A 25,491-nucleotide genomic window follows, 5' to 3' on the forward strand; every position below is an offset into this window, starting at 1 on the left:
GCAAATACACAACACCAACACAGCTAAGTTCAGAGGTTAAACATATTTTCCAAGACATTCTTTAAGCTGTATCTGTAAATCATACTGTCTTACGGCAGGCCACCTGGGCCGGGTCACCACTTCAATGTGGAGCAAAGCTGAGCTAAGCTTGGCTCCAGGAAATCGGTGTAGGTGGCACACAAAGACACTCAGTTGTGCAACAAGACAAGCATTCTTGGGGCCCTCTAGAGCTTGAAGAGCTCACTTCCATGCTGACCTGACCCTAGGTTGGAGTACACCCACTGTTCCCCAGATTTAAGGAATCCAAGACATAGATGATGTCCACTGTACTGGGTAGTCATAACTGTCAACTTGAGACACAATCCAGGGTCACCTTAGAGGAGAAGCCCTGAGTGAGGGTTTGCCTAGACCATGCTGCCCAGTGGGCAATGTATTGGAGCGTATCTTGAGTATGCATCAATATGGGAGGTCCCTTCGTGGTTTCTGCTCGGAGTTCTTGCTTTCAGGTTCCTACCCTGACTTCCCTCAGTGGCAGATTGTGATTGTGACCTAGAAACCAAATAAACCCTTTCCTCCTCAACATCCTCTTGTTCTGTGTCTTACTGCAGACACATGAATTAAACTAGATATTCCACAGTAGCCAACACGTAACAAGTCGATGTTGAACTGAGCAAGCTGTGCAGCACCTGCTCTGCGGAGGGGTCATAAGCCCCCACATGCTGAGCTATCTGTCCACTCACTCAGGCAGCGCCAGCACGCACCTCATCATTACTGCCCACCACCCTGCTCTTTCGTGTTCCCGTGTGCCTGTTAGAGCGGGGAGTATAAAACCCTTAATAGATAAACAAGCAGGCATGCTGTCAGTGAGGGGCCACATTCATGCATCGATTAAGGCTGATTTAAAGTTTCAAGAAAATACGATATGGTAGGTCACAAGTATACACACAGATTTTTAATAAAGCATTTTTTTCTGAACAACTGCATACAAAACTCTTCCAGGATGTGGGGCCAGGAGAAAAGTCTTTACAGCCCTGAACATACTTTCTTGTCCCATGGATAGTTCCTTGTAGATATCGTGTGTGTGCATGTGTGTTTCCATGACTACATGAGTGAACCTGTATGCTTTGCCTCTGTGTCTGTATAACTAATGTGTGTCATGCCTGCATTTCTGATCAAATTCAACAAAACCCAAGCCAACATTAATGCAAAGAGCAAAAAACCAAATGGGCACATTTTACAGTAAAATCAGTCACTTATTTTACATAGTGTGGACCACTGTTGCCTCCAGTCTTCCAGTAAATACAGCGTGAATCAGAAGCATGGTAATTAGTCAGCCACATTTCCTGGAAAGCCCTAAGACCCTGTGTAACCTCGTGTCCCCACTTGTCCTCTGTCAGTTTAGCTAAAAAGCATTTAGCTGGGGGACATGGGAAAACGCAAAATGCCCCATGAGTTTAATTATATAGATGTTTATTTATATACACAACCTAATTTATATAGAGATCCTGAGTGCATACTTTTTAACCTATAAATACTTCATGCAATGTCAATTTACGGTGGTGACAGTAAGTTACCCCTTTATCAACTCAAAACTAAAAACACGGTTTGATATTCAGTCCGCACTCCTTGGGCTGGAAAGCTCTGACAGGACGTGACTGCAGTAACTGGGATTATCATATCTGGGAGGATGCAGCTCACATTACCAGGATGGCACTAGCACCAGATTGATGGATTGATGGGGTTGACACAGACCCCGCAGCTGGGTAGGGCAAGGCTAGGCACAGAGGATATCTTAACTCACATCGTCTTCTGGTCCTGCAGAGGCATTCTGAAGCCTGAAAAGGTATAAGGATATCTTAGGAATCTACAGGGAACACACAGCAGTGACAGGTAGAGGGGACACTGTGCTTGGCACCTGGTCCCGCCAGCTTATTAGCATGATCTTGATCAAGAAAACAGAATGAAAGAGAAGACCCCTTCGATGAGACCTACACGTCACACTCAGGCCCCAGGGGGATGGAGGCCTTGGGAAACATCCTGCAGAGGTCACTCAGAAGCTGGCGGCAGTGACTTCAGATTCTTGGGTGGTAGTGACTTCAGATTCTCAGTCATCACATAAGAGTATGTTACCAGGGTCAGAAAACTGTGCGCAAAAAAAAACAGTTGCAGTCACCACCTTGGGATTTGCAGGCCACACAGTCTCTGCCAGAGCCAGCTTGCTGCGTCAGGCAAAGCAGCCAAACTGCTGAGAGATGACATCTGGGGATGACGTGTCAGGATTCCAGAAATCGAACATTTACACACGGACGCCTTCTAGGGCTAGCCTGGGGGTAATCACTGGCTGCCCACCACAGGGAACCAAGAGAGGTCTCTGCATCCTTTGTGTGCTAGTTCCTTTTCCAGAATTCACAAAGAAGATCTTCGGATTTTGCCCAGTGCCCTTCCCGTAACAGGGAGCTTGAGTCCTACTGTTTAGTGTACATTGGTTTGATTTCTTACAGTCTTTCCATACAAATACGGTAAGTGAACTTTGGTTTGATTTCTTACAGTCTTTCCATACAAATACGGGAACAGCAATAACCACGGCACTTAGAGCCATAACCAGCCAGCCACTGAATCTGTTTCCACCACCTCAATTTGGCAGATAAGGAAACTGAGGCAGTAATGATTGCTGTGTTTATCTGATCTTCAATAAAGGGAGAAGACTAAGCTGCAAAGAAGTCATTCATCTAAATAAATAAAAAGGCTTAGATTTAGCACAGGTTTTGATGCTTGACTCCACTGGATGACCCTGGTATTAAAAGTCACATGATCCAAAAGAGAGAGAAATGGGATGCCCGCACCACAAGCCCCTCCCAGTTCTCCTGGGGTCCCCTGCCTAGCTGGGTATTCACAGGAGGCTGGCATCATACCGTGCCTGCAGTGCAACCACTGATGCTGGGAGACAACCTGAAACGTAATGGGCTGAGGCCTTGCAAAACTCAGTACTGGCTGACGGCATACGCAGACACACACAGCACATGCGTTTGTGAATAGGAATTCAACTTCAGAGAAGGGGATGCTAGCGGAAAACCTTCCTGTGGATTCCTCTGGGAGGAGATAACGGCAATAACAGAATGCTGTTGTTGGTGATGAAGACGAGGAGGAGGAGGAGGATAAAAGTTGAGAAAATAAAATGTACTAGGCTTGATTACAGGATCACTAGACGTGATTACATGTAACCAGCCACGTTTTGTTTACTCATATATGAGTATTTATGTATGTACTTAGCGGCCCTGCTCAGGGCCACCAGAATGGCAGGCATTTCCTGGCATGAACTCACTGGATCTCTATAAGGTGGAGTACATGACATCACTCTGAGCCACAAGGCAAAAGGAGGTTACTCAGGTCACAGAGAGGGAAGGGAGCTGGGAAGCCAGTACAGCGGCCAGTTCCTGTGTACTGTGGTTTGGCCAGCGTGTTCTTCTATCTCTGTTTAACACTGGATCATGCATTTTGACCCTGGCTAAGAAGCAACCTGTGTGTGTGTGGCGGGGGGGGGGGGGTGATCAGAAGACTTGCCAAGCAAACGTGTTTGCTGTCAAGCATGATTCCCTGAGTTCAATACCTAGGCTGCCACATCGTAGAAGAAGTCTGACCGTTATAAGTTGTCTGACCTCTACATGACCTCCTACACTAAGTAAACAAATATAAAACTTTTAAAAATAAAACAGCCCACAGGAACAAATTCATAAGGAATATATGAGTTCATAGTGAGACAGTCTTAACCAGCAAAAAAACAAAAGCAAAATAAATGGTCATATGGAATCAAAGGAGAGAGGACGGTGCATTCCTGATGCCAGAGAGGACAGCTTGGCTCTGGAAAATGAGACGGAGCTGATCACTCCAGCTCAGCAATCACTGGAGGGCAGAACATGCCCACGGTACGAGCAGGACGCTAAGGACATGGAGTGAGCAGCTGTGGATGTGGCTGGGCACAGCCAGGGGATGTCTTTCTAAAGCACATATATTAAAAGCTAATTCATTAACAGCAAATGAAGGGTGGTTTTCAGTTTTTCCTCCCTTTCAGTCACTTCCTAATAAAATGTCCTGGTCCACAAACAGAGTTAATTAGCGAGCTTACCATTTCTGGTGGGCAGCAACGCCGTGACAAAATTCCCTGAAAGGAACTCACAGTGACCTTCAGAGAGGGTGGGGCCTGGACCAGCTGCCTCTTGTGGCCCATATGGTCCTCAGTGCCAAGCCACAGGCCCAGCGTGGCACTCTAAACCCACAGCTGGGTTGCCACCCATTTCTCTCCAGGCTCTGGATCCATCCAGGGAGAAGAGATGGGACGGGTGGGTCTCTCTGTGGTCATGTGTATGTCCCCAGATATGCAATGTGTATGTTTGAGATGTGTATATGGAGCATAAGGTGTGTGTGTGTGTGTGTGTGTGTGTGTGTGTGTGTGTGTGTGTGTGTGTCCAGGCACATGTAGGTGTGGAGTGGGAGGATTACAAATGAGGTGTGAAGTGTATGATGTGTATGTGACATGTATGTGATATGTGTATGGTGTAGGACCTCTTGGGGTCAGCAAACTGGATGGTAAATGGGTGCTCTCCCCAGATACGGACCTCAGGGAGCTAAGTAGACAACACTGTCATGCACCAATCAAAATACAGGGTAGAGTCTCTCCAATGAGGACTCCAGATGTACACACTTAAGTGACAGACTTACTCTCCTCCTCTCCCATCCCACCCCTAGTCATACTGGCGAGTGGACATCTGCTGACCAAAGAGGCACTGGGAATAAAAGTGAGCTAAAAGAGCAAGAAAAGGAGTAAATAGGAATGGCCGTGAGTCACGAGAGTTAGAGGACCATGGAAGCAGGGACGAAGCCCCGCTCCTCAAATTCACAGCAGCATCTCAGCTCACCAAGAAAAGCAAGAACAAGAACCGCCCCTTGTCGACAGGGATGGAGGAGAGAGGACCAGCACAGACTGTCCTCAGAATAGAAGTAGGCGGAGGCTTCTTCCATAGAGGTTGACTTGCATTCCAGAGACCCATTCACATAGGAGATAAGCTATATAAAGACTGTCCTGTGGACACCACAGAGTCCACCAAGATAGAAAGGGCTCTTAATTACAGCCAAGGCTCTGGGTTAAGCCTGTCCACAGCCTCCACCCCACACACTGCAGGAAGCTGACACCGAGACTGGGTTCCCTGAGAACCTTACCCAGGCCACAGAGAATAGGGAGTGGGTACCGCAAGATGGAGGCACACCTCTGGGAGTGCCTAAAGTTATGGGGACAGTAAAACCCAGCACCACGGGCAGCCTTGAGAGCCTTCTGGTTCTCTAAGCTACTTTTGCTCCCTTCAGTAGCTATGCTGAGTGAAAATGGCAGAGTATGGGCGTTGAGAGCAACCAGACACCCATTTGGCTCCATCAACATCAACATCGCCTCCATTCAGCATCATCTCTACTCAGTATCACCCCATTCTGCATCACAAACATGATCATCAACATCAGTACCATAACCATGCAGCATCATCTCCATAGAGCATCATCCCATTCTGCATCACAAACATGATCATCAACATCAGTACCATAACCATGCAGCATCATCTCCATAGAGCATCATCCCATTCTGCATCACAAACATCATCATCAACATCAGTACCATAACCATGCAGCACCACTCCATTCAGAATCACCCCATTCCACATCACAAACAGCAACAACATCAGTACCATAACCATGCAGCATCCACTCCATTCAGTATCATCCCATTCAGTATCCCCTCAATTCACATCGCCAGTTGATACGCAATCCCTCTTCAGAAGAGTCCCCATTCAGTCCAGGCTGCAATGTCACTCACAGACATTTTCCATATGCAGAGGCTGTGTCTGATGTCTGGATTCTGTGATGTGCTTTGATTTGATCTTCCCAGATGTTTCCAATATGTTATTGTTAGTTTTAATTTTTTTTCTAATTTTGTTTGGCTTTGTTTATACTTGAAGTGACTGCGAGGGGATTTTGCTGCAATTGTCACCAGAACAGACCAGGCACTCCTCCTGTCACAGCTGTGTTTACAAAAATGCCTTCTCCCTGGGTGGCTAAGCGTTAACTTAAATCTCACTTCTTCTGAGGCATCTGGGGAATCCTGGCTATGGAGGACCATGTGACTTTCTTGAGGGTATCCCAGTGAGCATGTGTTGTTCGGGGCTGAGTTGCATCTGTCTCCCCTTCTCCTGTTCTACTCACCATAGCTTTCCTTCGGTATAAAACCCCTTTCCTTGACGAAGAGCTACAAATTCTTCACTCCCAAATAATAAGCAAGATCATTAGATTTCAGACTCAAATATTCAACCCATTTCCTCTTCAGGGCTAGAAATTAGACTTAGAGCAGTCACATGGTCTGTCCTGGTCAAACTAGACCGAATGCTAGGCCTAGGAAACAGCCTCCTATCTTAAGTCTGCAGGCCACAGAGTTCTATAGCACAATGGCAGGCTTCTACTGGCATCCTCTCTGCCCATGCACATCCACCTAACCCTGCACCCCACCTCCAGTCCCAGGGGCACAGTGACCAATGACAATATCACATGGAGTCTTTGGGTGACTGATGTCCACAAAGCCAGGCCAAGGGAGGCAGCATCCAGGCTAGAGAGGAATAAGGGACTTCTTTTCTGTGCTTTCTAGCTACAGTCTAGGAAATAGCTGAGAATTTCCTGGTGTAAACCTCTACTTGTCCCTCATTCATTCACTCACTCACTCACTCATGCGTCCTTGGATTCCACTATTCTTCAAGCACACATTCATCAGAATGCCTTCTGTCAAACCCACTTTATGCTTCTCACAGCAAGCAGCATCACCCTGTGCACAGACGCCTATGAAGGGAAAGAGAGGAACAAGATTCATGCCGGGCAGTGGTGGCACACGCCTTTAATCCCAGAACTTGGGAGGCAGAGGCAAGCAGATCTCTGTGAGTTCATGGCCTGCCTGGCTTACAAGAGATAGTTCCAGGACAGCTAGGACTGTTACACAGAGAAATCCTGTCTTAAAACAAACAAACAAACAAAAAAAAAACAACAAAAAACCCAGATTCACTCTGTGAAGCCACCTGACCTTTGACCTTTTAAAGTACAAACACATACAAGTAATTTTATATGGATTAAGCAGGTTATATTTATATAAATACATTTATATATTTATAATATATATCACAAAATATCACCCAAACACACACACACATGCAACAATATTTAAAGAAAATGAGGCTATGAATGTGATAGAGTAAGGGGTACACTGTCAGAGGTTATAGGGAGGAAAAGGAAAGAGGCAAACTATAACATCAAAAAATATTTAAAACAATTTTTAAAAGAAATACAGACCGAGAATCAGCATGCTTTGTGAAGTGCCAGACACAGGCTGGTGTTTTGCAGGGCACTGGGCCTCAGGGTAAACTAGGTCCTCATCCTGCCACCCCTGAAAGAAATGCAGGGATACTCTGCCTACCCCCAGACAGAAGCTGTAGGAGCAGGGCCAAGATCTGCAGGACAGATACCAGGAGCACCATGATGGGCAGTGGAGAGGCCTAACTTTACCAAGTGAATTCCAGAGCACGCAATTGAACAGGGGAGATCTACCGTAGGTGGGTAGAAGAAACGGCACAGATGTTTGCTGCTGGTGTTGTTTGTGGAAGGCACCTTGGGAACAACCGCCAGCCCCTGGAGATTCCCTAAGGGTCAGCTTCACTCGCTGTGCCGTAGAAGCACCACAGTTTCATCATTCTAAGTAAACGCCAGGGCTGGCAAGGCGGCCTGAGGGTTAAGAGATCTCGCTGTGCAATCTCAAGGACCAGAGTGATGAGCCCGGCACCCACGCACCACACACCTGTAAGGCCAGCTCTGCAGTAGGCAGAACAGAAGGTCCACAGGGGTTTATGGGCTTCCAGTTTAGCCCAAGGTTCAGGGGAAGACTGCTTCAAAGGAACAGGCAGAGGGGCTGGAGAAATGGCTCAGAGGTTAAGAGCATTGCCTGCTCTTCCAAAGGTCCTGAGTTCAATTCCCAGCAACCACATGGTGGCTTACAACCATCTGTAATGAGATCTGGTGCCCTTTTCTGGCCTTCAGGCATACACACAGACAGAATATTGTATACATAATAAATAAATAAATGAATAAATAACTAATTTAAAAAAAAAGGAACAGGCAGAGAAGGACAGGAAACCAGCTGATGCTCTCCCCCAGCCCCTGCACAGATGGACACCTCCGCAAAAATGCACAGAGACACACGTGAATTAGCAAACAGACATGCCTTTAGAAATGCCATAGGGCTCAGGGTATAGACCAGTTGGGTAACAGGAGTGCCTGCCTAATAAAAATGTAAGCTAAATCCTGTGCCCAATTTATAGCGTGACTTTGAAGTGCAGTGATGGGAGAGGGTACTAATGCTGATGTCTGCAAACTGATTTTTTAAAAAAAAATAATATTTCATATTTATACTTTGAAAATTTTTGTCTCCTGACAAAATAACCACAACTAAACATACAAAACAAAAACAAGACCACTTTCTTCTTTAAGCCACTGGAGCAGGGTTTTCCATCACCTGTGCGCTGAGGCACTGTCCCTGGTTCAGAGGCAAGGCTGGTGACGGTGAGCCCTCACCAGCAGTCACAGTTGGAGGAGGCCAACTTGGGCAGGATGGAGCCTGGAGGCAGCAGTCTGCTCCCAGCCCTGCTGTCCTATGAGTTGTGCAGCACATCTCAGGAGCTCCCTGAAAAAGCTTTTTGCCGTTCCCAGAACATTCCTCATGCAAAGAGGTACTTACAAGTCTAGACTCAGCCTTGCCAAGACCTAGAACCAGCCTGAAGCAGAATGACAGCGGTCAATACCAGAGGACTCTGGCTTCCCAAAGCATTCTGGAAAGACAGCTGGAGCTCTTACCCCTGAGCTTGCATGCTGGATTTCTGCCCCTCTGCCAGGGCCATGACATTGCTCTCTGGCTCTTTTCAGCCTAGACTTACAGCCAGCATTAACCTACATCAACCCCTTTGACCAGTCCTACCCAGGCTGTCTACTCTGGCTCAGTTCCCTCTCCAACCACCTCTACCCTGTTCTACTACTAAGGGTGACTTGTCTTCAGTTCTGCCTACTAGGATCTTGGCAGCTGAAAAAAAGAAAGAAACATTTCTTTCATATAGTTGATGGCTAAGTCCATGGTTAATGCCTTGTTTGCATGCCAGAAAATGGGTTATCTTCACTTAGCCCTCTGGACACCAGTGTCCTCATCTGCCAAACAGAACGCGTCGTCAGTGCTGGTCTCTTCCAAACTCATTCTTTGCAGGGCTTCAGCTTTCTTGTAATGGGACAATACTTTTCTTCCTGCTGCTCACACAACCTCTCTCCCTGCCCAGATCTGAGCATGCCCAGGTCCTGGATGACACCGTATAGTATCCTCACCTTTGCTCCAGCATCTTCTTTATTCAGACTCCTAAACTCTAGGAAAATGAGCAAGCCCACTGTTCTCCATGATTGCAATACACAGGGATATCTGAGTCCCCAGTGGGTCAAAGCAGCCCTAGGTCCCACCTCATCTCATCTGCCGAGTCCCACACATTTGTGATCATCCTAAGTGCACTACTTCCTGAGATTGCCCACCCTGCATTCTCAGCAATGCCTCCCCCAACACAGGAGCCCCCAGTCTGCTTCCATGTGTCTCTACACAGCTCATGTGTCTTTGTCAACTTGGGGACTACAACAGGGGCACAACTAGTCCAGAAATCAGCACACGGCCCCCACAGGTATAGAACCTTACTATGTACCTATTTCATTCAAACAGTGGGTTAGTAAACAATGCAGATCGTCACACTAAGGTAAGAAAACCTAGAGCCACACCAATTCATGGAATAATCTACGTTCTTGTCCTCACTGGGTTTTAGGCCAGAGACATCCTGGGGACCTTTTCCCTCTAAGGCGCACCCAGCTGTCCCAATCCAGGCTCTGTCCACCGCCTTCCTAATTCCCCAAGGCTGATTGTACATCTGGCAGAGGACCCAGTGGGATTCCCTTCCAGGGATGGCTCATTCCCCTGCAGTAATCGGCAAGAGAGTCAGGAACTCTGGTCCCAGCATCTCTTCCCCTCACCAGCTTCCAACCACAGCCCTTACTGGACCTGGAGGGAAGAGCCACACAGCAATCTACTGCTATCCAACGCCCAGTATCACCACAATAAAGAAGTGAGAGGTAAAAGCCACAGGCAGGCTGGGGAAAAAAAATCTCTCTTCACTTCCCATTCTGGGGAAGGACTGTCCTCAGAAGGAACCCTCTAAAATTCTGAAGGTCAGACTTCAAGGTCAGTCCTGGAGCCAATGTCTGCACGTCTGCTGTTGCCCAATGCTCAGGCCCTTCCACACTCAACCCCATAACCACCACACTCAACCATTTCCAGGCAACAAACTAAGAGACCTGGATCACCTTGGATGTCTGAGGTCATCAGTCCCTGGGCCACACAGATGATTGGGTGCTGCCAGGCAGAATACATGGAGCCATCCTGCCACCATTTCCTTTCCTGGTCACTCACTGTAACTCTCTGAAAGAACCTGCTATGCCTCAGGATCAGGCCCTGCCTCTTATTTTTTAACTCTGGACATTTTATTCTTTGAATTTCTAAAAATAAAAATCTCCTTACTGTAAGGAGCGTACAAATTTAAAACATCACACAGCCAGGTTACGGTAGCCAATCAAACAGGCACTTGCCGAGTCCCAAACTTTATCCCAATGAACTTCTGTAGAGTTAGACCACCCGGGTTCTACCTGCAACTTCAGGAGCTCTGGGTGGTCAGCAGACCAGAGATGACGAGGATTAGGTCACTTTAATTCCCCAAGACCTTTCCACCTCTGCCCAACACGGCCTCAACTCGAGGAGGAAGACACCAAACAGGTGCTTGGACACCGTCTGCTGGGCGGGGGCTGTTACTCGGCCCCTTGCTTTGCTAACTCCAGGGAATGGTGACTTGGCCTGCCCTGCTTCTGATTCTTGTCTACCCACGCCCCCTCTGAGCTTGGCATACTGCCTATCTCTGCCCACAGAATTTTCTGCGGCCAGTGTAGGAGGCAGGTGGGGATGGCCTCAGAAGGAAACAAAGCTCCACAGGGAAGCCCACTCACTTTCGCAAAGCCGACGCCTCAGCTTGCCACGGATCTTGTCGATGGCATTGAAGTCGGAAACGTGGAAGACATGCGCAGACTTGGGTTCTGAAGCAATCTCATCCAGCTCCTCCTTCAAGGCGGCGCCCACACCAACTGCAAAAATGCGAATGCCTGCTGCATGGGCAGCAGCTGCAGCATCCAGCACCAGGTCCTGGCTACGGCCATCCGTCAATAGGATGGCCACCTGCTTGAAGGCACGGTTCCCAGGTCGGCCGCCTGCCTGGGCAGAGAAGCTGCGGCTGGTGATGTAACGCAGCGCGTCACCGGTGTTGGTGTTGCCCCCGTAGTAGGTGATGCGCCGAGCAGCTGCCTTCACTTCCTCGCGGGAGCGGAAGTGGCCCAGTTCAAAGGCTGTAGTGGGCCGGTCACTGTAGCGCACGACCCCCACACGGGTGTGATCAGGGCCCACCTCAAAGGTGTCTACCAGATTGGCCACCCACTGGCGGACCTTCTCAAAGTCCTCCTTGCCCACACTGGAAGAGGTGTCCAAGAGGAAGACCAGGTCATACTGCACACTTTTGCAGCCTGAGTGGGAGAGAGAAAGGGTGACCGGAAGGAATGGGTGGTGGGATTTAGTCCCCTCCCTCCAAACCCCTGCACCTCAGACTTCACTCTGGTGCCTGCTTGCCTGCCTTGCCTCTTATTGACATCCCACAGCAGGATGTGGCTTTACAGAGTTACAGTGAAGACCAACTGATGTGTGACGCCAAGCGGAAGTGATTTATGTCCATGGGACACTACAAGGTGTCAAGATCTCCTCTTTAACTTTGGTTAAAAAGTGATATCAGTGTGTGTGTGTGTGTGTGTGTGTGTGTGTGTGTGTGTGTGTGTGTTATACATGTCTGTGTACATAGAGTACCTGTGCAAAGACCACAGGACACAGGAAAACTTTGGGTTTCTTGTTCCATACTGTTGTCTTAGGCAGGGTCTCTCACTGAACCTGGAGACTTCTGGATTTTGGCTTGACTGCCTGTCCACTGAGCCCCTGAAATCCTTCTGCCTCCCTCCATCCCACTGCTTGGGCTACAGCCTGTGCTCTATCATGCACCCAACTTTTATATGGTATTGGGGATGTGCCAGGCCCAGTGGTCTAAGGTCGGCTTTCCCACACTTAACTGAATGCTACAAACGAGTTTCCAGTGGATTTCCAGCTTTCATGTAGATTTCCAAGGCTTCATAGAGTCCACTGCATGAAGCATTTTACCATTACAAAGTATATCAAATGTAAATTATTTATGTATATTAAATATGCCTATATAGAAAAGTATTATAATGCTTCAAATGCATGCTTTATAGAAATTTTACATAAACTACGTAATGCTTTTGATTAAACAAAATCAAGCATTAATATAAGTATTTTCCTCATTAAGGAAGCCCTTAATATGGGGTCTACTCATTCTTTTCCCAGTTAGGTTGTTTGAGAGTTGGTGTTTTCTAAGCTTTATTGGGGGTTACTGCAGTGCACTGTGGGAGCCAACACAGTGGGAGCAGAAGGGCAGCAGCTCAGCTCACCAATGAGGATGTGCTTCCCAACAGAGCAACAGAGGTCCGTGGAGTTCGGGTGCTATGCTTGGAGGAAGAGACTTCCCAGTCCTGCCTCCCACTTTCACCCCGGTTCTGTCTGCCTGTCTGTCCATTGGTTCCTCTCTCTCTCTCTCTCTCTCTCTCTCTCTCTCTCTCTCTCTCTCTTTCTCTCTCTCTCTCTCTCCTCTCTCTCTTCGTCTCTCTTTTCCTCCCTCCCTCCCTCCTTCTCTCCCTCCATCTTTGCATGGGTGTGTACATAATTCTGCAGGTATGCCTAAGCTATGAAAGAAATAATAATTTTATTATTTTATTTGTTTTGCTTTGATTTTTGTAAATCAGTAAAAAGCAAATCCCAGAAAGACACACACACACACACACACATGCATTTCACAGCATGATCTGAGCTAATGCTTTACTTGAATCTCCTACACCGACATCTCCCTCCATACAATCTACAGAGAGCTGAGCCAAACTCTCACCCCTCCTTACCTTTCTTCACATGCACCCTCTACCCCTCTCTCTCTCCCTCTCTCTCTCTTTCACACACACACACACACACACACACACATACACACACACTCACACACACCTTCTTACACCCCTCTCTGACAGAGCCTTCTCACAAAAACCCTCTTCATAGCCCCTCTCAGCATAAACATGCTTACAAATTCTTCACACACCATATTTGCTAACACACATTCTTACACACAAGCCTAATCTTTCACAGTCTCTCACACACTACAGCACACTCTCACATCCTCTCTCACATTATTTTGCTCTCACAGGCCCCATCTGAACAGGTGGCACTTACACACCCATCAGCTGGAGGACAACTGATACACGGACTATGTTGCTGATACTCTTGTACACTCAGTCATGAACCAATTCACAGGATTACACCTTCACTTGTACCCACACATGAATGCTGACCATCCTATCCCCAATTTAATGTCCCACCTGCACGCTGGGCATGACAGCCACCACCACCTCCCCACAGCAGTAGGATCCACAGAAGGCAGGCCGAAGGACTCCCTCTGGGGACAGCCATGGCTTTCCTGCTCTTGAGGACAGGAATATCTTGGTCAGGGAGAGATGCTTCGGGATCTAGTGGAACATTTCCTATGTGGAAAAAGATACACCCTGAGAAGCAATCCAGGAGAAACATAGGAATCCCATGTGCAGGAGCCAGCCCATCTCCAGCCCTCAGCTTTGCCTCTTCCCAGAGCAACATTGTAACCTTTTCCCAGAGCCAACAGTGTAAACTCTCCCCAGAGGTAAGAGTGTAACTTCTCCCCAGAGCCAACAGCTTAACCTCTTCCCAGAGATAAGAGTGTAACCTCTCCCCCCAGAGTCAACAGTGTAACCTCTCCCCAGAGACAACAGTGTAACCTCCCCCCAGAGACAACAGTATAACCTCTCCCCAGAGACAACAGTGTGACATCTCCCCAGAGACAACAGTGTGACCTCTCCCCAGAGACAACAATGTAACCTCTCCTCAGAGACAACAATGTAACCACTCCCCAGAGCCAATAGTATAACCTCTGTCTAGAGACAATGGTGTAACCTCTACTCAGAGTCAACAGTGTAACCTCTCCCCAGAGACAACAGTGTGACCTCTCCCCAGAGACAACAGTGTGACCTCTCCCCAGAGACAACAGTGTGACCTCTCCCCAGAGACAACAGTGTGACCTCTCCCCAGAGACAACAATGTAACCTCTCCTCAGAGACAACAATGTAACCACTCCCCAGAGCCAATAGTATAACCTCTGTCTAGAGACAATGGTGTAACCTCTACTCAGAGACAACAGTGTGACCTCTCCCCAGAGACAACAGTGTAACCTCTCCCCAGAGACAACAGCATAACCTTTCTCCAAAGTCAACAGTGTAACCTCTCTCCAGAGCCAACAGTGTATCCTATCCCCAGATCCAATGGTGTAACCTCTCCCCAGAGCCAATAGTGTAACCTCTTTCCAGAGACAACAGTGTAACCTCTCCCGAGAGACAACAGTGTGGTATCTCCCCAGAGACAACAGTGTGACCTCTCCCCAGAACCAACAGTGTAACCTCTCCACAGAGTCAACAGTGTAACCACCTAAAGAATGAAGTCAAAGGATCTGGTCCATTCCTTTGCTGGTTCATCCATCTGCTTCTCCATCCACCCAACTAGTTGTACTGAGGAACAACCACCATCCTGGCAAGGCAGGGGTTGCAGAGAGGAGTAATGAGGTCTTGACCCTGGGTGACCCACAGCTGTGACCTTCCTAAAGTCCCTCATCTGTACCATTCCAGTCCCCTAATTTACATGACTCATAGACCTACCATGACCTGCCACCAGCCCAGCAGCCCAGCAGGCTCACCAGCCTCACCAGCCCAGCAGGCTCAAGATGGCAGCTTCGGACTTCCAAGCAGTTTTTCCACAAATACCAGGTCTGCAGCACCTCTCCTATCGGAAAGGTTTCCCTCTTTCAAATCCCCATACTTGCAAGAGCTCTGAAGGAAATCAACACAGATGCTGCTCTTTACCCTGGCATGGCCCTCCATGTGGCTGCGGGCCACCCACGGGAGTTTCTAGTAAACAATGAACTTCCTTTTAGCAAGGGGTCATCACTTCACCCATTTCCCTCACTGACCCACCTACCACCATATCATGCCTGGGGGCTGACGCCCTGGGGTGTAAATTTACACACATGAATCTACTGGTTATGCATGCACAACCAGTACCTATGACTGGAGTAGCAAATAAGAATCGTCCAAATGACCCCTCTTCCAAACAGCTGAAATGGAAGGGAGATTTTCTTAATGTTTCAAATAATAGATGAATACATTTTCAGAGTTTGGTGAACAAAAAAGCATCAAGCAGGTGGCAAGAGAATGAGTTGAGAGCAAATGTACTTATGCTACCATTGTTTTCAAGGTGTATATCACAATCTGTGTGAAAAAAGATAGGTCAATGAAATCACGCCTATGGACTGGCATGCTGCAGCTACATACCACCACTAGTGCCCCGCCCTGTGTGTGTGTGTGTGTGTGTGTATGTGTGTGTGTCTGCCTCTTCTTTCTCACTCATGCACACACACAAAGACACACTACATGCCAAATATACATTTGATAGAAACCTAAGCCTCATGATCCCCTTGAGAATAGCTGTGCCCATCTCGCCTCAAGCAACAACGTACCTCCAGCCACACAAAGTTACTTGTTCCCAGGACACCACCTCCACACCCTGTACTCTGAAGGTTTTATCACCCATCCTAGGATGCTGTCTCCAGCTTGACATAGGGCTGGAGAGCCTGTAGGATTTCAGCGGGTCCTCACATCTTACAGGTAGCTGTGGTCACCCTCATTGCATAGATGATAAGTTGCCCAGAGAAGGAGCTGACGACTGCCAGCTAAACTCCTAGCAATGGTGGAGTCAGGATCGCACACACTGAAACCAGCAGGCATGTCATTCGTGGAGTCCTCCCCATGAATGCTGAGTCCAGGCATCCCTGAGGTTAGGCTTTTAGTCTAGTCTGTGAACCTTCAGCTCCATAGTAGAGATAGGGACAAGCCATAGACAACCAATGACTTAGGGATTCTGTTCATGACCTGTATCCCCCCACAATTTATACAAGGGAGATGTGTCATCTGAATTTTGTTCACAGATTGACCCCTCCTCCCACATCTCTTGTAATCCTCTAGTGGGGAAGGCATATACTTGGAGAGCTCCTCCTCCAACCCTGCACCTCTCTGTGAAAGTAGTGACAATCTGTAGCTGGTTATGCCCCTACTTGAGGTTTAAGCATGTTTGTTTCCATGAGACCTGACATTGATCCATGCTACAATCATCTACCCATGAGTGTGTCCCCCTTGGTGTCAAGGGAGCGCTCTAAGGGTGGGGAAAGGGTCTTAATAGATTCTATAGCCCTGGTGACAAATACAAAACCTAGCAAAAAGCAACACAGTTTATACTGATAAAAGAGGAGAAAAAAGGGGAGAAAGAGAGAGGGAGGGAAGAAGGGAAGAAGGAAGGGATAAAGGGAGGGAGGGAGAGAGGGGGAGGGAGGGAGGGAGTGAAGGAAGGAGGGAGGGAGAAGGGAGGGAGCGTAATGAACAACTGCCACAGGGGAAAGCTGAGCTCAGAGACTGGACTGTGGCTTAGGGACAGGATCAGCCAGGCCATTCTCTCCAGACACAGTAGCACCCAGACCCCATTTTCAGTTCTGGAACGGAATAGTAAAGATATCCCCAGTGTCTGTCACTGACAGTCAGGGGTACTACTGCCTGTTCCCATGGTGAGCTGCTTTTCTTTATTTCCATTGTATTTAATGCACAGGACCAGGCCCCATGCTAGTACCATGATCTCCCTCTGCTATACCAGCAAAAAGCTACAGCACAGTGGGATGATGGCCTCGTGGATGTCAGTGGTGGCCCACAGAACTGGGCTCTGAAGTCAAAGCCTACTGACCAGTCCCCGGGCCACCCCATATTTTCCCTCCCATGCCAGGGATGTTTCTCTGCTGACATTATCTATGGAGCCGTCCTGTCAACTTCACATTCTCCATATGCTCTTAACTCTTTTTAATGACTACTCTGGGACACTACATTTGTTTAAGATACTACTGAGCAAACTTCAGTACCTAAGCCCTGCTCATGTGCAATGCTTTTCCTGGGGCACGAGTGTAGGGAAATACCTGCAGGGCCCTACACATCTTATAATGACCCTGACGTGAGTTCCCAAATTATTCTATGGAAGAGCACCAGTGTCCTCTGCCCTCCACAGCATGTGAATCTCCTTCCCACACAGTCGGCGGCAGCACTGAGTGGATCGACCCTTCAAGCTTTCCTAGGTCAAATGGAATACATGGTTTCTTGTTTTCTATGCATTATCTTAGGTCCATGAGGTTTTTTATTCAAATATTTTGCTTATTCTGCTTATTCAAATGTCCAGTTCTTCTTTTATTTTAAGTGTGTGTGTGTGTGTGTGTGTGTGTGTGTGTGTGTGTGTGTACATGCTGCGGTGCACATGAGTGTTAAATTTTGTCTGGGGTGTACTCAGTCATGTATGTATGTATGTATTTAGTGGCAGAGTCTCTCAGTGAATGTGCACTCCCTAGTTTCAGCTAGACTAGCTCTCAAGTTCCTACTACTTCCGCCTCTACCCCAGTGCTGTGGTTACAGACACACACCACTATAGACAGCATTTCTGTGAACTTCTGATGTCTGAACTCGGTTCCTCATGTTTGCCCAGAAAGCACTTTACCCACTGATCCATCTCCTCAGTCTGTAAATGTAGTTCTTTTTAAATAATTGCAAATAAAAAGTCACCTAGACAAAGAAGAAAGTTTATAGATTTTCAGCATTGATTTGCTCATTTGGTAAATATTCCTCACTCCATCACATGCCTAGGACAGGTAGGCAAAGGGCACTGAGTCACCCTGGGCAGGTCCTCATTGACTTCTGGGATCTAAGATGCACTGCATGCCATGGCAGCTAAGTCTCCAGCAAGCACAGGAAGAAGAAAGCCTAGGGAGTTATGGGAGCACAGGCAGATGGGTTGGGTACAAAGCTGCTATCACCTGAACACTTGGGAAAAGGCCAGGCTTCCTGAGATTTTTTTTTCTGAGTTGAGTTTGGAAAGCTGAGCAGAAGTCAAATCAAGGTATCCAAGGCAGGTAACAACTTTAGACAAAAGGAACATCATTTGCCAGGCCCCAGAGCATAGCAGGGTACTTAGGAAAGTTCCTCTCAGGACAGGTGAATACACTCTGGATAATCAAATCTCTACCACCTTTGGGGCAATGTGGCACACTTCTTCTCAAGGCACTGAAAGCAACCTCACAAGTGCCTGGGCTAAAATGGGCCTGAATAAAGACAAGCGGAAAACACCAAGAGGCAGATGGAGGATCAAAAGAAGGATTCTGTACCTAAATAGAACAAGCAGGGCAGTCATAGTTCTGGACTCAGGAGTCAGAGGGTCCAAATAGGAAAGAAATAAACAAGTCTGCTGGTTGCCCAACTCATCCATCCTTCAATGACTTGGGAAGGCAGGGTTTGTCTGTCAAGTCCTTGCTGTTGCCCAGGACCTAGGACAGTTCCAAGCAAGGCAGTGCACCTCAGTAAATACTAACTTTATGGATGAATGATCAAAGGCCAGTATCAATGCCAACCTATCATCTTACTATCTTGTAGTGGCTGGGACTTGTTTGTTAGATGAATAGTGATGTCATCAGAGAGCTATGAACTTAGATGGCTAGCCACCATCTGCCATAAGCCAGACACTCTCTGATTCTGGTGTGATCTCTTGTGTCCTCTCAAGGCAGGTTCTATCACTTCGGTGAGGGTCAGGAAAAGACTGGCACATCTTTCTCAAGTTTCTAAGTTGATGAGAACCCAGAGGACAAGCTGGGATTTGAACCCAGGTCTCTTCTGGACGGACTCAGATGCTATCATCTCCATAGACGCACAAAATCCAATAGCAGCAACCTCTTCAGTGACTATGGGTACATATCTTTATGAATAAAACTATGCAGCAAAGGATAAGCAGGCTAATCGGTGTGATTTACTGAGTCATCAAATGCTGTGACTAAATGCAATTTATGTCAGGAACATGATTCAAGAAAGAACAAAGGGATGTAATTATCATATCAATAAAGAAAAGGAAAATGTACATGATTCCGATTAGCACAAAAAAGCATGTGACACAAGTCAATATCTTTTCAACATTCAAGGTGGCCACTCCATTAATTAAGACCACAATGGCATTCCTCAAGAAAATAAAGGTCAAATATGAACACCCACAGCCAACATCATACTTAATGGTAAGATGTTGAGTGATTTTCCTTTAAGGTCAAAAACAATACAATCCCTGCTACACAACTGTGTTCAACACTTTACCAGAATAATTCAATGAAAAAATTAATAATAAAGGTCATCTGACCTGGGAAACAAGATGTCAAAATCTCTGTATCTGGAGATGACAAGATCTTATCTACACAAAATACCAGAGCATCCACAAGACCATTAGAACTGATAAATCAACCAGAGTCATAAAATGAATAACTGGCACTCAAGTATTGCCTGTGCATCTGTGTGCTGGCAATGCACCATCCAAAAAGGAGTGTTATTCACTTATGTATAATAACATCAAGATATTAAGATATTTAGAACAACTGTAACCAAGAGGGTATAAGAATTGTACACTAAAACTACAAACCACTGGAAAAGAAATTGAGGCATGAGTCAGTGTGGAAGGATTTGTATCATCACTAAAGAGACTAACAGTTCTATCTGTGGAGATGAAAAGGCTTTCATGAACTGTTCTGATGAACCGTGGCCACAGTTTTACAACTTGCTGATCTAATTAGTGATGTTTAACTGTGCACTCAAAACTGTTTAGAAGAAAATTATGTTATAGGTATGCGTACATCTTCTATATAGCATATATACAAAACCAAAACACGAATAAAAATGTACTCTGTTCCCCCATACCCTTCTCCAAGCTTCAGAAAAGCACCAATAGAGAGATAGAAAGGACAGAAAGCCAGAGGATGGGAAACAGTGCTGTGAAATTCTGTCTTCTGGACATAACATGGTTATGAAATTCAGGAACTCATAGCAACTTTGTGTACTGGAATAAGACCTGCATAATATCAAGTCAGTCAAATTTCTGTCATAATGGGGGAGGAGCTCTTGATATGTCCCCTACAAAAAAACTATTGGCAGTTGAGAACTGCAAGGAGAGAATCATTCTTTAAGAGTGTAGCCTGAGTAGGCTTCCCATGCTCAAATGGGTGATCCCACACCCAAGCACATATGGACATCACTAACTAGACTTAGTGGATTACACTAAAAATAAAATAAGAGGACATGAAGCTGGGAATGGATATGATCCTATTTTGTTATAGACTTGTATGATATTATCAAATAATACATTAAGGGTGTTTTAGTTACATATCCATCTTTCTGCCCTCTCTGCTGGGATTTTGTTTAGATGGAGCTTGTGGGGTTTTGTGCATCCTGTCACCATCACTATGAGTTCATACGTGCTATGAGCATTTGGTAGCTGCTAACAGGGAGGTCACTTTAAGATGGGACCCTTAGTGGGCTGACTGCACACTAGAACAAGACTCCAGTCACAAAACTAGCAGAGAAACACAAACTAGACTCAATGGGGAAAGATGTAGAGAAGAAGAAGAGGTGGTGGAGGAGGAAAAGGTAGTAGTAGTGGTAGTGTGGTGTGGGAGAATGGTCTGTATTCTGTCAATTATATTTTAAATAAATGCTGATTGGCCAGTAGCCAGGCAGGAAGTATAGGCAGGACAACCAAACCGGAAGTAGAGGCGGGTCAATGAGAACAGGAGCATTCTGGGAAGGAGGAAACCCATTCCTCTGCAGTCCTGATCTGATCACAGAAAAAGGAAAATGTGACTGCCTCACTGAAAAAAGTACCGAGCCACATGGCTAACATATACTAGAATAATGGGCTAATATTAGTTAAAAGAGTTAATAAGAAGCCTGAGCTAATGGCCCATCAGTTTATAGCTCACATAGACCTCTGTGTGATTTCTCTGGGATTTAACAACTGCAGGAACCCAGCAGAACAGAAACCCCGAAAACAGTGGCGGTGGTAGTGATGGTAAAAGTAATCTCAAAGTTGAGTGGTAAGAGATGGGAGGGTTGAAGGGAAGTAAATATGTTCAAAATACACTGTATTTCCCAAAGAATTAAAATAAAATATCCTCAAAATTAAGTCAAAATAAACAAAAATAGGAAACAAATATTTTTAAATTAAATAAAAATAAAGCAAAGATGTTCATATCGTAATTCTTCTGAATGTGTTGTCTCCACAGCAAGTAGAAAATACAGTTATAGGTGAAATACATACAGGTTGATGATCAGCCTATGGTTTTAATATGGAAATGAAGATATTCATGGCTGACAGTAATTGGTTTGATGGCATTAAACCAACCTTGCATACCTGTGATAAACCCAATCTATCTGCACATAATTTTTTAAATTGTCGACTCTGAATGACTAAGGTTTACTGAGGTGTTTAATATCTATAGTCACTGATGATGTTAGTCTGTAGTCCTACTTTCTTCTAAAGTCTTTACTAGGCTTAGATCTTCGGGTGATGCTGTCTTCATAGAAAGAGTTAGGACCCCTCTGCTCCTTCCTTCCAGATAGTATGGCAGAGAAGAGAATTGCCTTCCACCATGATAAATGAGGTGCTCCCTAGATGTCCATAGAGTCAGGAACCTGGGGGTAGAATCCTTACCAGGCTCCCCAGTGACTGAATGAGCAGTTCTAGTTCTCCGTTCCCTTGTCCATCAGAAGAGGCCCATCTCTGTTCCAGGGTGCTAACAAAAATGACTTCTGCAGCAGAGATTTGACAGAACGGAAGAAATGTAAAATTTCTTGTCGATCCCCCACCCTCCCCACCCCACCCTGGGTGGCATTTCAGTGGGTAGGAACAACCACTGTGCTATCTCCCTCCAACTTGGCTTTGAGCTACCTCGAAGGGCTAGCTGCCAAGTTGGAATGACGTAGGCCCCACCAATGTCCCTGGGAGGCAGAGCCCTGCCATTAGTCCCCCAAAAGTCTAGCAATTAATTTAGTGAGCTGAGTTCCTTCCACTAGCCAGTCCATTGCCATAGTAACCAGCATTCCTTATCCAGGGACCCAGAGAAGGGGGGAGAAAGACAAATACTGGGCAGAAACCAATTTAAGAGAGAAAATGAGATTCAGCATACTACTAGGGTAGCCTGGGCAGAGTCCAGGCCGATGAGGGTAGGGGCAGGGTGTCACGGAGCACGGCTGCAGTGTTGCTGGGTGATGAACCATGTTCTGGGCAGGAATCTGACTAGGACAGAAAGGTATAACATGGACAGCACAGGCCACTGAGATGCATCTTTCTTCCTATCATGACCCAGCTCTAAGCCTCTGGCCCAGACTTGCTGAACTTTGCAACATGCAGATTCTACTTGTAGTGAGAGATGGCAGATGAAGGTGAGGCAGCTTCCAGCCCAATAAGACTGCTGGGAAGCCAGGCAAGAGCCTAGGTTCAAAACTGAACTCTGCATGGTTTGGTACATGTCTTCATTCCTCAACACATACATACCGAGGACGGTGTCTGTGTCAGGGCAGACACTGTCATTGTCACTCTTAGTTTGCCTTGAAGCAGCTCACAAAGTGAAGAAGCTGGTCTCTCAGGACCCATGGTCAAATTCCAGGCTGCTCCAAGAGTATACAAGCCAGACCCTTAGCCTCCTTAACAGCTCTCTCATGCATTCGGTTGGGGTCAAATACCCATCTCTCAGGCTCATTGTGTTTTGCCACATGAGCTGCAAGCTTTGCACACACGGGGCCAGGAAGAGTGTCCAGGACAAATCCTTAGATGTTTCACTCATAGAATGAGAACCGTGTCCCCACTTCAGAGATCCAGGAAGCCAACGGTTTAAGAAATCGGTATGCTAATTTTCAAGAAGTAGAATGTTACCCCTGTAATCCCAACTGGCTACCCACACAGCCAGGTCACCTGACTGATTCCATGGATGATGGAGTGATGGCACCGCTTCAATCTCTGATCTAATCACTTTCTAAATGGATATCAAGAGTTTCAATACATTTTTTTTCTGATGACCATGGTACAGAGAGACAAGTAAGGAGATGTTATGTATCCATATGATCGATGCTTTGATCAGAGACGATACCAAGGCATGGGTACCGAGAACACACACCTCCAACTCTGGCTCAAGAGGCCAAGGGGTTTCTGGAGGAGGCAACTCTGAGTTGAGCCTGGGAAAGCATGCTAGGAGTGAGCAGACTGGCAGCGGCTACTCCACAATGAACAACCCACCTGCCGCTTGTGATTGCTTATGAAGTAAGCAGACTACAAATCTTGGAGGAGGGATGAGAGGATGACAAAAGATCAGGCTAGATCAAAAATGCGATTTGCATGGGCCCTCAGGGGTGAAGAAAGAATGTGGGTAAGGAAGCCCAGAGACTTGTGCTATGAAGCACAGCAGGGTCCAGATGTGGGCTGCAGGTGTTCGCTTGAACAGCAGTGACATCTGCCAATGAGAAATCAGGAACCATAGAAAGACAAACTAAAGGGACCAATGAGGAGGCCACCATCATCTCAGAAAGGATATGCCAAGAGTGTCCCCTAGGACAGCCACTGCCCCAGCTACAGAGTCTGTGGTATCAGATGACTGAACAAATAGAGTAGGTTCTTACAGACAGAAGAGCATCCGAAAGGAAGCTATGTTCAGTCTTAGCCTCTGGAAGCCAGTTTTTAGGGAAACAGAATGGTGAATTCAGGCTAGATCCACCGACATCGCTAGTGGAGCGGCGGGAGTCAGGTCGCTAATTGAGTGTGTAGATCAGAAGAGCAGATGGAGCTGGAGACATGCCTGAGAAAGCCAAGAGGGTGAAGAGGGTCTAAGGGGTCGCTGTTCAGGCTGAGGTTGAAAGAGGAAGACAATCACAGTGCCCCATCTTTGAGGGAAACCACAATGTGAGCAATTGGGCCACAGTATCTCTCTGTGTTAGGCTCTCTTCCCCACCCAATTTTCCAGTGACTCTCAGGATAGAAAACTCAGTGACATGTATATGTATCTTGAAAATAATTAGTTTCATTTTGTTTTGAAGCAACATCAGCAAGGTCCAAGGAGCTGAGCAAATGTCCCTAACCCTGGTAACAAAGTGATGATCTGCTAAACAACAAAACTACATGAGGCACGTACTTTCACAGAACGTTTCCCAGAGTAACAATAATACTGTTATGCATATGACTACTGATGATTAATATTAGAAAGAATCAGGGCAATTACAACTTGACAGGAAAATTCACTCAATGGATTATAATACAACAATTTTTTCCAACTATCTTCAATAATTTTAAAAGTGCACTCATGCAACTATTTCAGTGAGTAACCAAAACAAACCTCTTAAAAGAAAAGAAACCAGCGAGTAACTAGATGTCGTTGGTCGATGGTGGTGCACACCTGTAGTCCCAGCAACGAGAGGCGAAAGATGTTCAAGTTCAAAGCCAGTCTGAACTACACAGCAAGGCACCATCTCAGAAACAACAGAAGATGAGGGCTCTGAGAGGCCACCAGCTCCAGTAGATGGGTCTACACCTCTGCACATACATGCATCACTAAGTGGACTCCATAGGTCTTAAAGAGAGAGTACATGGAGTTGGGAGGGGAAGTGATGAGGACCGGGGACGGATTGGAGAGGAGGAAAGGGGAGCCACATTTGATCAAAACACACTATGTGCATGTGTGAAATTATCAAACAATGGAAGGCTTAAAAGATGGAAGAACGCATGGAGGAAATCTAGGAAGGAGGGAATGGGAAGTGAACTGGGGGAAAGTAAAGAACTAAAAGAAAAACCACGAGAGCCAACATTTAGCAAGCTCTAGCCGAAAGCACACTCAAGGCAAGGAAACGGAAGGAGCAGTCACCGAATGATCAGACACAGTCTCTTCACTATGCAAGCAGCAGCAAGGGGCTGTCTGGGAACACGAGAAGAGCCTTGGAAATGCAAGACATGATGGCATGGCACCTACTACTCAGATGACCTGCATCCATGAAGACAGAGGATGCACAGGGCTGAAACATACATATCTTTCAAAGGAGCATGACTGAGAAACTCCCAACTCTGTTGAGACCCTAACAGTTACAGGTTCCACATTATTATACCTAATCTCCTGAAAATTAAAGACAAATAAAATTTCTCTAGAAGCCTAGAGAGATGGAGAATGTTGTCTGTAGGTAAAAGGCAAC

At 46.5% G+C, this 25,491-nt stretch overlaps 1 protein-coding gene across 1 annotated transcript in view; it reads right to left on the reverse strand.

Annotated features, from left to right (window-relative positions):
* Positions 1-25,491, reverse strand: part of Col22a1 (collagen type XXII alpha 1 chain) — a 245,719-nt gene that overhangs the window by 210,037 nt on the left and 10,191 nt on the right. Inside the window, exons 2-3 of the mRNA XM_087898834.1 lie at positions 13,672-13,833; positions 11,149-11,715 (exon numbers count right to left, since the gene is read on the reverse strand). Coding sequence (XP_087754960.1) covers positions 11,149-11,715; positions 13,672-13,833 — 729 coding nt within the window. The remainder of the gene's footprint in view (positions 1-11,148; positions 11,716-13,671; positions 13,834-25,491) is intronic.

This window comes from Myodes glareolus, chromosome 19 (assembly GCF_982192425.1).
Source record: "Myodes glareolus chromosome 19, mMyoGla1.1, whole genome shotgun sequence".
Taxonomy (NCBI): Eukaryota; Metazoa; Chordata; class Mammalia; order Rodentia; family Cricetidae; genus Myodes; species Myodes glareolus.